Source organism: Microtus pennsylvanicus, chromosome 22 (assembly GCF_037038515.1).
Source record: "Microtus pennsylvanicus isolate mMicPen1 chromosome 22, mMicPen1.hap1, whole genome shotgun sequence".
NCBI lineage: Eukaryota > Metazoa > Chordata > Mammalia > Rodentia > Cricetidae > Microtus > Microtus pennsylvanicus.
The window spans coordinates 3,807,905-3,819,582 of record NC_134600.1 but is presented as its reverse complement, the minus strand read 5'-3'; the positions used below and the strand labels follow the sequence as shown (position 1 = coordinate 3,819,582).

Genomic DNA, 11,678 nt, shown 5'->3' with positions numbered 1-11,678 from the left:
AGCCTGGGAAACAGTCAGCCCACAAAAGGCACTGCATGGATATATAGTATTTATTAACTGCTCATCGGTGACGAACACTTGAGTGGTTCCGGTTTCTGGATATGGGAACATTGGCGATTTAACTTTATACTCATTTGACGGGCCAAAATGAAAACAGATAGTACCAAGTACTGAATTTTTTTTCAAAGAAAGGTTGCTTCTCAGAGTGTAAATTTATTTAATTCTATTTTTTAATATTTATTTATTTATTATGCATACAATATTCTGTCTGTGTGTATGTCTGCAGGCCAGAAGAGGGCACCAGACCTCATTACAGATGGTTGTGAGCCACCATGTGGTTGCCGGAAATTGAACTCAGGACCTCTGGAAGAGCAGGCAATGCTCTTAACCGCTGAGCCATCTCTCCAGCCCCTTATTTAATTCTATTGGAAGAAGCTTGGTATTATCTTGTTACGTTGAATAGTAACCTTTTTTTTTTTTATGATCTAGTGATTTGATTCCCAGGTGTAGGCTCAAGAGAAACTTCAGCACATAGGTACCAAGAGAGACATCTGAGAATGTGCAAAGCAATACTATCCTTAATAGTCCTGAACGTGAACCGCTTGTGTATATGAACAGCCATTCCCTGCAGGGAATTCCATCCCACAGGGAAGGGAAGAGCCATCATAGAGTCTCAACATTTTATTCATAAGATGGGAGAAAAATATTGCATTGCTTTTTTCCAACTCGATATAAGCTAGTCATCTAGGAAGAGCGAGTGTCAGTTCAGAAGGCTCTCTCAGACCGTCTGTGGGAAAGTCTTTGGGACATTTTTTTAGTAATTACTGTGTCAGGACCCAGGTCACTGTGGGCAATGTCACCCTGGCAAGGCAATCCTGAGCCGTGTAAGAAAGCAAACTGAGCAAGCCGTGATGCCAAGCCAGTAAGCAGCCCTCCTCCATGGCTTCTGCCTCAGTTCCTGCCTCCAGGTTCCTGCCTTAGGCCCCCTTCATGACGGACTGTAAAGTGTAATAAGGTCTAATACACCCTTTCCTCCCCAAACTGTTCTTTTTTTTCATGAAGTTTATTGTAGCGATAGAAACCAAACCAGGACAGAGAGCATGTTTGCAAGCTGAAGTTGATTTCATGGCAATGGAAAAGACAGAATTGGCGGAAAACCTGATTTGCCAATTGGATTTTTTTTTTTTTTGGTTTTTTGAGACAGTCTTGTCTTTGAAAAACCAAAAACAACAACAAAAAAAACCACACCAAAGAAAACAAACCAAACAAAAAAACTCCAACAGCAAACAAGAATAAAACAAAGCAGACAGAAACAAAAGAAAACAAAAACAAAGAAACAAAGTAGGAGAAACACATATAGCCCCCCCCCCCCACCAATAAAAACACAAAATCGGAAACTATAATAGATAAGCAAAAGGCAAGTAAGGTAAAGCTGCCCAGGCAAGGCGTTATGAAACACAGCATCTCCAAGATAGTGCCGAGCTCGCTTTGTGTTGGCCATCTTCTACTGCGTGTGGGGGCTTTGGACTCAAGTGGAGAAACTAACTTTGTTTTTTGCAAGCTTCTGGGTTGGAGATGTGAGCTCGTGTCCACGTCCCCGCTCAGCGCTGGGACCCCGTCAGCCCGGTGTGTGCTGCCCGTCTCTGAGGGTCAGTCATGTCTGGAAGGTACTGTTTTCTTGGTGTCTTTCCCCCTCACTGGGTCTTACCTTCTCTTCCTCCCAGGTCCCTGAGCAGCCCTAGAGGAGAGGTAATGGAGACATCCTACCATGGCCTCTCACTCTGCACACTGTGCGGGTGTGGGTCTCTGTGTGCTCCCGTCTCCTGCAGAGGAAGCTTCTCTGAGGATGGCTGAGACACCGGTTATGTTATTATGTGGATGCTATTAGGACTCACGTTACTTTGTTCCTTCAGCAGAACAATAGTATTTGATGGTTCAGTAGAGGCAGGGCCTGTCTAGTCTCAGGTTCTGGCCATCTGAGAACTGTCGGGGACGGGTCTCATTGCATGGAGATAGTGTTTGGTTACCCACACTTTTCCCCAGTGTTTTTCTGTCCCTAAAGCGCTCCCGGAAATCACTTTCCTTCTTTTCCTATTTGTTTAGATTCTGAGATAAAAATCTAACTTGCTTTTCAGATGCTGATTAGAGTATCCGGAGAGGCTGGATTTGGGTTCCGCAATATGCTAGCTCATGAGTTTGGGGAAATGCCTCAGTATAAAAATCCTGCCCGCAAGCTCAGTCCAGAAGCGGAAACGGATCCCAGCGTGTAGAACTGCAGCTCAAAACACCACACGCAGGACGCGCCCCGCCCGCCTGCCCCGACTCGGAACCCGAAACCCCGGGACCCCGGACCCCAGCAGCCGAGCTCTCAAATCCTCCCGCCGACCGGCAGCCCTTGCGCGCCGCAGGAAGCCTTAAGGGGGTGGAGCTGTGGGCGGGGCCGCAGGAGCCGGCGCTCGCCGTTCATTGGCTTCCGCGCCGGAAGCGGCGGTGCGGTCCGGCGGCGCACGCGCGCTCTCACGCGCTGGGCGGCCGGAGCCGGCGGGCACCATGCTGCGGTTGCTGGCGCGGACCCGGGCGGCCCGCGGCTGTCGTCGCTTCGGTTCGTGCTCGCCGGGCGCCCGCGGCGACGCCGGGGAGGGGCGGGCCCACTTCACCACGCCCATCTTCTACGTGAACGCCGCGCCGCACATCGGGCACCTGTACTCGGCGCTGCTGGCCGACGCCCTGTGCCGACACCGGCGTCTCCGGGTTCCCGGCTCCGCGGCCACGCGGTTCTCCACCGGCACGGACGAGCACGGCCTGAAGATCCAGCAGGCGGCAGCCGGCGCGGGCCTGGCCCCGATCGAGCTCTGCGATCGCGTGTCTGCCCAGTTCCGGCAGCTTTTCCTGGAGGCTGGCATCTCCTCCACCGACTTCATCCGCACCACGGAGGCCCGGCACCGGGAGGCGGTGCAGCACTTCTGGCGCTTGCTGGAGGCCCGGGGTCTGCTTTACAAAGGACTTTACGAGGGCTGGTACTGCGCCTCCGACGAGTGCTTCCTGCCCGAGGCCAAGGTCACTCGGCAGGTGGGTCCGTCCGGGGAGCAGCGTCCTGTGTCTCTGGAGAGCGGACATCCCGTCTCCTGGACCAAGGAAGAAAATTACATCTTCAGGCTCTCCCAGTTTCGAGAACCGCTCCAGCGGTGGCTTCAAAACGACCCTCAGGCGATCACCCCGGAGCCGTTCCACCAGACCGTTCTGCAGTGGCTGGAGGAGGAGCTGCCCGATTTGTCCGTTTCTCGAAGGAGTAGCCACCTGCACTGGGGCATTCCGGTTCCCGGGGACGATTCGCAGACTATCTACGTGTGGCTGGATGCCCTGGTCAACTACCTGACCGTACTTGGCTACCCAGATGCAGATTTCAAGTCTTGGTGGCTAGCCACATCTCACGTCATAGGTAAGGACATTCTTAAGTTTCATGCCATTTATTGGCCTGCCCTTCTCCTCGGGGCCGGATTGAGGCCACCGCGTCGCATCTATGTCCACTCGCACTGGACGGTGAGTGGCCAAAAGATGTCCAAGAGCTTGGGCAACGTGGTGGATCCCAGGGCTTGCCTTGACCGCTATACTGTGGATGGCTTCCGCTACTTTCTCCTCCGGCAGGGAGTTCCCAACTGGGACTGCGATTACTACGATGAAAAGGTGGTCAAATTGCTGGACTCCGAGCTGGCAGATGCCTTGGGAGGACTTTTAAACCGGTGCACTGCCCACAGAATAAATCCTTCCGGGACCTATCCGTCTTTCTGCGCTGCTTGTTTCCCCAGCGAGCCGGGGCTAACGGGGCCCTCGGTTCGTGTGCAGGCGGAAGACTATGCGCTCGTGAGGGCAGTGGCCACTTTGCCCAAGCAGGTGGCCGACTATTACGACGACTTTCAGATTTATAAGGCTTTGGAGGCCGTATCCAGCTGTGTTCGGCAAACTAATGGGTTCGTTCAAAGGCATGCGCCGTGGAAACTGACCTGGGAAAGCCCTGCGGACGCCCCTTGGCTGGGTACTGTGCTTCACGTGGCCTTGGAATGTTTGCGAGTTTTTGGAACCTTGCTTCAGCCCGTTACTCCGAACTTAGCCGACAAGCTGCTGTCGAGACTCGGGGTCTCTGGCACAGAGAGAGGCCTTAGAGAGCTCCACTTCCTACCTCGATTCTATGGACATCCCTGTCCCTTTGAAGGGAGAGAGCTGGGACCGGACACTGGGCTTTTGTTTCCAAGGCTGGACCAATCCAGGACTTGGCTAGTTAAGGCCCACAGGACCTAGTGGCTCAGTCCGTACTGGCTGATGGGAAAAGAGCCAATGTATTCTTGCATTTTCATGAAAGTTAAAGTCGTGTTTAGGAAGCATTGTATCCGATGAGTACCTAAACCTCCCGAGTCCTTAAGAGCCATTCAGGTACCATTGACAACCCACCCTTTTCATTTCTCGGTGCCACTAACCACTGTTCTTCGTTTGCCAGTGTCTCTGAGGAGGCTGGTTGAGTAAGGGACCAGTTTCTGATACTGTTCCTTCTCATTGTGCCTTCTCCCAAACCATGGCCTAGACCGGCGCTCATGGCTGCTGCTCCCCAGGCTGAAACGAAGGTCGCAGACCATGGCCGGCGTGCACAGGTCAGCCCTGCTCTGCTAGACACCGCGGGTCTCCGGTTAAAGTGATTCTTTCCCTAGCGCTTTAGGAGCCTGTGCCCTAGGCAATACGACTCTTGCCCATGTTCATTCTCAGTTGTGCTTTGTAGTACTACACTTCGTCCAGTAGATGGCGCTGATCTCACACATTCAACGCGTTATGAGCCTGGCTTCAGACATCTAAGGTCACAGAGCTTCAGAATTTTACTGTTTCCTTAAAGGATAACTTTGGAACCACTGCTGTTTAACAACACAAAGATACTAGAATTCTCATCTTGAAATTACTAAAAATGACATGTACAATAAGTTAAATATAACAGGTTATTTATATGATAAAACCGTAAAGCCCTTTAGGTACACTGTATTACAAATATTAATTGTAGTAATGACTATATGTATAATTCATCTGTGTTTTCTTTATATTTCCTGACTTATCCATAATTTACCTCATACGATTGCTTTTGATATATATCAAAGGATATAATACAATATTGAAATTATGTAATAATTGTTAATATATTTATGCCAAATTATTTTTTGTTCATTACTTCTCTTTTTGAGACAGGGTTTCATTATATAGTTTAAGCTTGTCTCAAATTCATCAGTCTCCTGCCTCTGCCATTCAGGTGCTGGTGTAAGGTGTGTCACCATGCCTGTCTTTTCCCTTTAACTTGTTACTAGTTTGATTGTGAACACCGTATTTAGAGTTGTTGAGTAACATTTATTGAAGGGAATATTGGAGGGAGAAAATGATGGGTGTTCAGGATGTCAGGGATTCACGGCTTTCTCCAGGGCTCCCTAAAAGAGACCCCAGAGGAGAAGTTAAAGTGACCATTGTACAGTGAGCAGAACACAGTGGGCCATTGCTCCTTCTGGGGATGGGTTGGCGAGGCCATGGTTTAGAGCGCAAGCTTGCTTCCCATGTCCGTTCTGAGGATGGGATCAGGCAGAGAGGGCTCGCCAGGAAGTAAGCGATTGTGCTGGCAGCTCCTACCAGACCTTAGTGCCATTCAGCGCTGGTGTCTCTTAGCAAAGCCACACACTCGCTCGGAAGCACTGTTTGGAAAAGATGCGTGCAGGCATTCTAAAGGTGGAAGGACCGTTTCCACAAGCGTTCCTTTGGACTCCTTGTACAATTTGTGCTTTAGATTGTTCCAGCGTCCAGAGGACTGGGGCCAGTAGGGTAGATTTCTAGGGTACAGACAGCATCTCTTAGGGCTGCACAGTGATTCGTCTTAGCTTGTGTTTCCCTAAAAGGAAGGCGTAGAGAGGCCAGTGACATTCTGGCCTCTCCTTTGGCGAGCCCTTACTGCAGTACTGTGTAGACGCATCGTGTCTCCCATGGAAGAACTTCCTCATACCCTAGCAGCTCGGCTTGCTGTCAGTGCAGCTTCTGCAGACTGTGACGTGTGAAGGCATTTAACTATCTGCTAGACACTAGGAGACAGGACAGAAAAGAGACGGCATAATTACAGCAGCCAAGCATCTAAGGGGAACAGTGTGGTAAACTGAATCCTATTCTGTGGTGACAGCAAGGTCAACCAGATGTCTGGATAGGCACAGCAGGTAAAACAGCCTCCATTGCACACGGTTGGGTCTGGCTTGACACAGCAGTTTAGAATTACCAAGTGGAGAGTTACCTTTAAGGAGGGTTTGTACTTCCAAGGTGAGAGGCTGGCGGGCATCTTAACCTCTCCTGGAGAAGGGAATCAATTTTTTTTTTTTTAAATCTCAAAATGCTCTTGTGAGTCTCAAATACTTACTTTGGTGTGCTCTTGGAGGCAGTATTGGAAGTGTTAGATCAGGCTTTCCAGGAAGCCGGGGCATACAGCTTAGTGGTGGAACACTTACTGGGCATGGAAGGCCTGGGCCAATCCCGGTACTGCTAAGCAAACACCAGCAGCTCTCAACTCTCCACGCTTCTGTATCTGTGGAGTCATAAGCGGCAGCAGGAGACGTTTATGACTGTATACTACAAATAGACGGGGAACGTTCCTAACTGGAAAACCCATGGCTGGAGAAGCAGCAATGACACAATCTTTGATTGCACCAAAACCTCAAGTCATTTTATAAATAGATGTTTTTCTTGTGAACCCATGGGCTTTAATAGGTGTGAAGAGGCTAACAGACTATGGAGTTGACGCCAAAGCGTCTAAGTGCGAAGGCTGGAAGGTGGACCCCTGAGCCCAGATTTGTTTGGTGGGTTTGTTTTGGTCAAGCTTCCACCTGTAACTGCAGCAGAGCTCTTGAGCTCCAGAACTTGCCACGCTGGAGTGGGCACTCGCTGACCGTGCTGTAAACGGGTGACCCAGGAGGTGAGAGCATAGATCACAGTAGGGATGGCTGCACGGTTCTGACTGCTCTGCAGCTGCCAAGTAGGGAGTGGCAATGTAAGGCACAGGTGTCATCTTGAATTATGGGGGAGGCGGCCTCGTAGATGAGAGGTGAGTACGGCTGCTTTGTGATAACTTCAGATTGCCTTCTTGAGCCAGTTTCCTCCTCGAGTTCCGCTGAGGAAGCCTCTTGTGGTGGTTCTGTGCGTTGGAGACTCTGCTGGGTCTTGTCTTACTCAAGTATCTGGAGCCAGGAGGATGTAGATGTGACTGCAGCCACATGTGTTTTCGCAGCAAAGTTTTCCTAGTTCGAGGGTGGGGGGACGGCTAGGGTCAGGTTGGGGTGCTCAAGAACAGACTGTAGAAGAAGCCTCCAGCTCTCCCCAGAACTTTCCGCGTGCAGTGGATCCTGTCCCTTCTGCTGGAGCTTGGATAGGACGGTGAACTGAAAGTTTTCTTTGTGCTTGTGTCTATGTAAGGATGAGGGTGGAGTGAGGAGGGGTGGGCAGAAGGTGGGGTGAGCTGTGCCCTCTCAGCTCCCTTGAGTCAGTCTCTTCAGTACCGAGTAAGCCAGGCTTGCCGGCCTTCTGTTTCTGGGATTCTCCTGTTTCTAACCAGCCTGGTCACAAACCAAAGCAAGACAGTTCCGTGAACTGTTAGTCCAGAGCTCCAGCTGGAATCCTTTGGGTAGGAGGCGTGGCCTTGTGGAGGAAGTGCGTCATCAAGGGTGGACTGCCATTCCCAGTGTGCTCTCTGCCTCCTGCCTGTGGATCAAGCTGTGAGCTCTCGGCTGCTGCCCAAGCCTAACTCCACCATCTAACCCTCCGGTTCGTGTCTCATCACAGCAATAGAAAAGAAAGACAAAATAGTAAAATAAAAATAAAAATTGCTGTTTGAGTTGCTGACTTGGTTTTGATTTTTTTAAAAAAGTTAAGCTAGGCAGTGGTGGCACACACCTTTAATCCCGCAGGTGGATCACTGAGTTCAAGGCCAGCCTGGTCTACAAAGTGAGCTCTAGCACAGCCAGGACTACACAGAGAAACCCTGTCTTGATTTCCAGCATTTCTGATATAATCTAAGCGTTCTGCCATGCTGTAGTATGTATTTCTATGGAGTAGCATTTCTCAGCATTGGTTTTACAGTCTGAAGCTTCTATCTTCTACTCTCAGCCATTCAGCCAAGACTGCACTCCTAAAGATGTAGACATTTCTACTGCCTGCGTGTGCATGACGTGTCCTGTCACATGTGATGGCATGTGTATACATAGTAGATGAGAACCTGTGAAGCTGGTCCTCTCCTACCACTCCAGGGCTTCTCGAGATTGGATTCAGGTTGCCAGGGTTGCACAGAGACATCTTGTTGACTCAATTAATTCTTTATGTAAAGATAAATAAGGACGTTCATTTTAGTATACACCTTTGCTTCAGGCTCTAATAAATGGTAAGGTTGTATGTGTACCAAAGGGCTGTTGAAATATTATGACTTATCATCAGTGAATGTTTGGCGTGTATACATTCTTCTATGTATATACCAGAGTCATAGGAATTTCTTGGATAAAAAGGGGGTCACAAAGGGAGAAAGTTTAAGAAGCTATGCTGAAAATGAAAATATGTTATAAAGTTGTTAGGCTAAGTATTTCAAAATGACATAATATTCTTAATTAATACGTTACACATTTGTTTGGACAAACATCAATATTAATTTTTATTTGAGTTAACTATTGTAGTAACAATGCTAGAGAATTTAGTAGAGGCCACAAACACTGGAACTTTTTTTATTTCATATATACAATTTAATACAAGTGAACATATTAATAAGATTTATCAACTTACTAATAGTTTAAATTCTATGACAACTATTCTTATGACAACTTCCCTAAAAGGACTGAAGAAACCAGGTCCTTTTGGCTGTGGTTATTACCCATTATCTAAATGCCACCTACTGGATAAGTCTTGATAAATTTTTATTTCATAGCATAGTCAAGATGTTCTCATCTCTTTAAACTAGAAACTATTGTGAACTGCAAAAAGAAATACTGAGTGTTCAACTTTACATTTTGAAAGGAATGTAGCTATTTTGTAGACACGAGTTTCACGTCAAAGTGGGGTGAAGCCATCTTTATATAGGTCTCAGCTCTCATGTAAAATATACTTTAAGAAATCAAATATTGTAAAATCCTTGTCAACTAGAAAGGCCAAGAAACCTTCATTTTAATTTTGGGATTGAAATAACTTCTGTAGGATCCTGCTTGATCGCAGCCCTCTGTCAGCACGGTAGGTAGTGGACGACTTGTTGACACACCGCCTGTAAATGTCAGTTCCTCGTCTCTAAGGACTCTTGGAAGGCTTGGGAACTACAATTATGAGTTGACAGTTTGTACTTAAGTTCCTATACAGCTCATTTTACAGAAATACCTCAGTGTTCTATGCAAGCAGACTTGTATCACTTCTCTCTCATCTTTGTGATGGCTTCTTTTTTCTCCTTTTTAAATGCTGGAGATGAAACTAGGGTCTTGTGCATGTCTAGGCAAACATACCGCTGGTCTATACTCTGAAGCCAGTGTTTATTTTTAACTCATTACTGGAATCCTATTTTAAAAAGAAGCTCCCTTTGATATTACAGAAGGAGTCTGTGGGCAAAGGTTAGTTATTGGAAATGTGTTGTTAGCTGCATGAAAGATGGATACTTGGTTTTCATGCCACTTTAAGAAGGATTTTTATTTTGGATGCAGAAGAAACATTTTTTTAACATTTGTTGTGATATTGTTTTGACCTAGTATAAAATATAAAAAATGGTTGGTTAGCGCTCAAGGGAATTATTTTAATTAACTATTGCTTGTATACAGTCAGTCTTGTATACAGTCAGTCTCTGTAAGGTAACCACACCAAATTCTGAGTGAAATGTTTTTTTTGATGTAACTGATGTCACAAATTGGATAGCCAGCCTAGAACACACTTTGTAATTCATGGAGAACACTGAGAGTTATTAGCTCTGACATAAGCAGACTGCATGTGCACAGCTATGGCTCATGGAAATGTATTAGGAAACTACTGTGATTTCAGACGGACAGACAGGAGTAATAGTGAAAATCGCTACTTAAAACCAAGCAATAAGAGGGGGCTAGTCAGGTTACACCAAGTTATTGAGAACCATCCCTGGTAAGTGTGTAAGGATCCAGTATGTAAAGGTATGTATGTCCGAGCTCAACAGTTACAGCAAACTCTGTACATATTATATATGTAGCCAGGACACAGGGCTCTGCTGCGTCTATGTTCACTGTTCTTTAACCCCAGGGCAGTGTGATTTAACCAGCAGCAGTTCCCAGTTTGAAACCGTCTAGAAGAACAGTACTCCTGTTAACTTTACTAATCAGCACCTGCCTTTTTACAAAGGGAGAGAACTTATGCTTATCTAAAAGTCTGTGTACTTTTGTATGTTGTTACAGTGTTATGGGAGTAGATAGTGCAGCCTCGTTTGTTTTGGTGCTGAAAACAAAGATCCTAGTATGATTAGCAAGGAACACACTGTATTAAATTTCACCTCAATTGTTAATGGATGAAGTTAGTCTTCTATCCCCAAAATCCCAAAGGAAGAGGATGTACTTTAGCAGCACTGCTTATGCTGACTAGACATCTCCTTTAGCTAAGGTAGTGGTGTTTCAGAACAATAAAAAGACCTTGAAAGTGGAAAGCTTAAACACTGATATTTCATAGTTTTTAAAATTACTTTTGCTACATTTGTAAATAAGCAAGGTATTAACAACTTAAGCATATGGTATCTTTTGAGAGATTACATGAATATATTTTCATGTTACCTCCATTTTACACTTTACAGTGTACAGAGAGAAATATAATAACATATAATCTTTACAGAATTGAGTGAAGATGATGCGGGAGCACAGGATATTTTAGGAGATCATAATTGCCTGAACTAAACTGGTTAACCAAACATTTCACTTTCAATTTTTTTAAAATGCAAAATACAATTACTCTTAGGCTTTTGGAAAAAATGCCTGCTACTCACTGAATAAGCTTGAATAATAAATATGGGATTAAAATATATACTGGAAACAGGTAAGATAAATATATTGTTTCATGATATTTTGGCTAGGGCTCTGGTAACAATATATATATAGCATGTTACTGTCAAAGTAACACTAGCAAAAGAAAATAGTCTTAAAAAGATGGAAAGCCTTAGGATGTATGAAGATACTATCTACTAAACAATACCATTACATTTTATTCAGACATATGCACTTTAGCCCAGAAACATTAAATTACATACCACAAATATATATGTACATCCATGAGTATATTCATCATCCTTTACGAGACAGAATAAAAAAGTTTTTCAAGTTATTATTGGGTATTATAAGAACTTTTGATATTATAAGATATCTGATATTACAAGAGCTTTTTATTTATAATTCTTACTCTTTCCCAGCAGAAGTACAAGACAGTATTAATTCTTGGAGTAGATATACATTTAAAGTACTGAAATTATAGCATTTCTTAGAAGTATTGTGCTAAAGTTATAAATTTCCATGTAGTCAATTAAAATACTGCTGATTTATATAATTTTATTGTTTTACTAATAGCTTGCTTCTATCAAAGGAATAATTTTTTAAAACAAGTTACATTTGGTAAACAGCACCGACTTAAAAGAGTAATTTTTTAATTTAAAATTT

The 11,678-nt window shown here is 45.4% G+C and overlaps 1 protein-coding gene across 1 annotated transcript; it reads left to right on the top strand.

Annotated features, from left to right (window-relative positions):
• The first annotated feature begins 2,518 nt into the window (after nt 1–2,518).
• Mars2 (methionyl-tRNA synthetase 2, mitochondrial) lies at nt 2,519–8,060 on the top strand. Its single transcript, XM_075956064.1, has one exon. The coding sequence runs from the start codon at nt 2,551–2,553 to the stop codon at nt 4,294–4,296; it is 1,746 nt and encodes a 581-aa protein (XP_075812179.1). The 5' UTR covers nt 2,519–2,550; the 3' UTR covers nt 4,297–8,060.
• Nucleotides 8,061–11,678: the final 3,618 nt, after the last annotated feature.

Coding starts and splice junctions, on each gene's coding strand:
- Mars2 (XM_075956064.1), top strand. CDS start 2,551: ATGCTGCGGTTGCTGGCGCGGACCCGGGCGGCCCGCGGCTGTCGTCGC.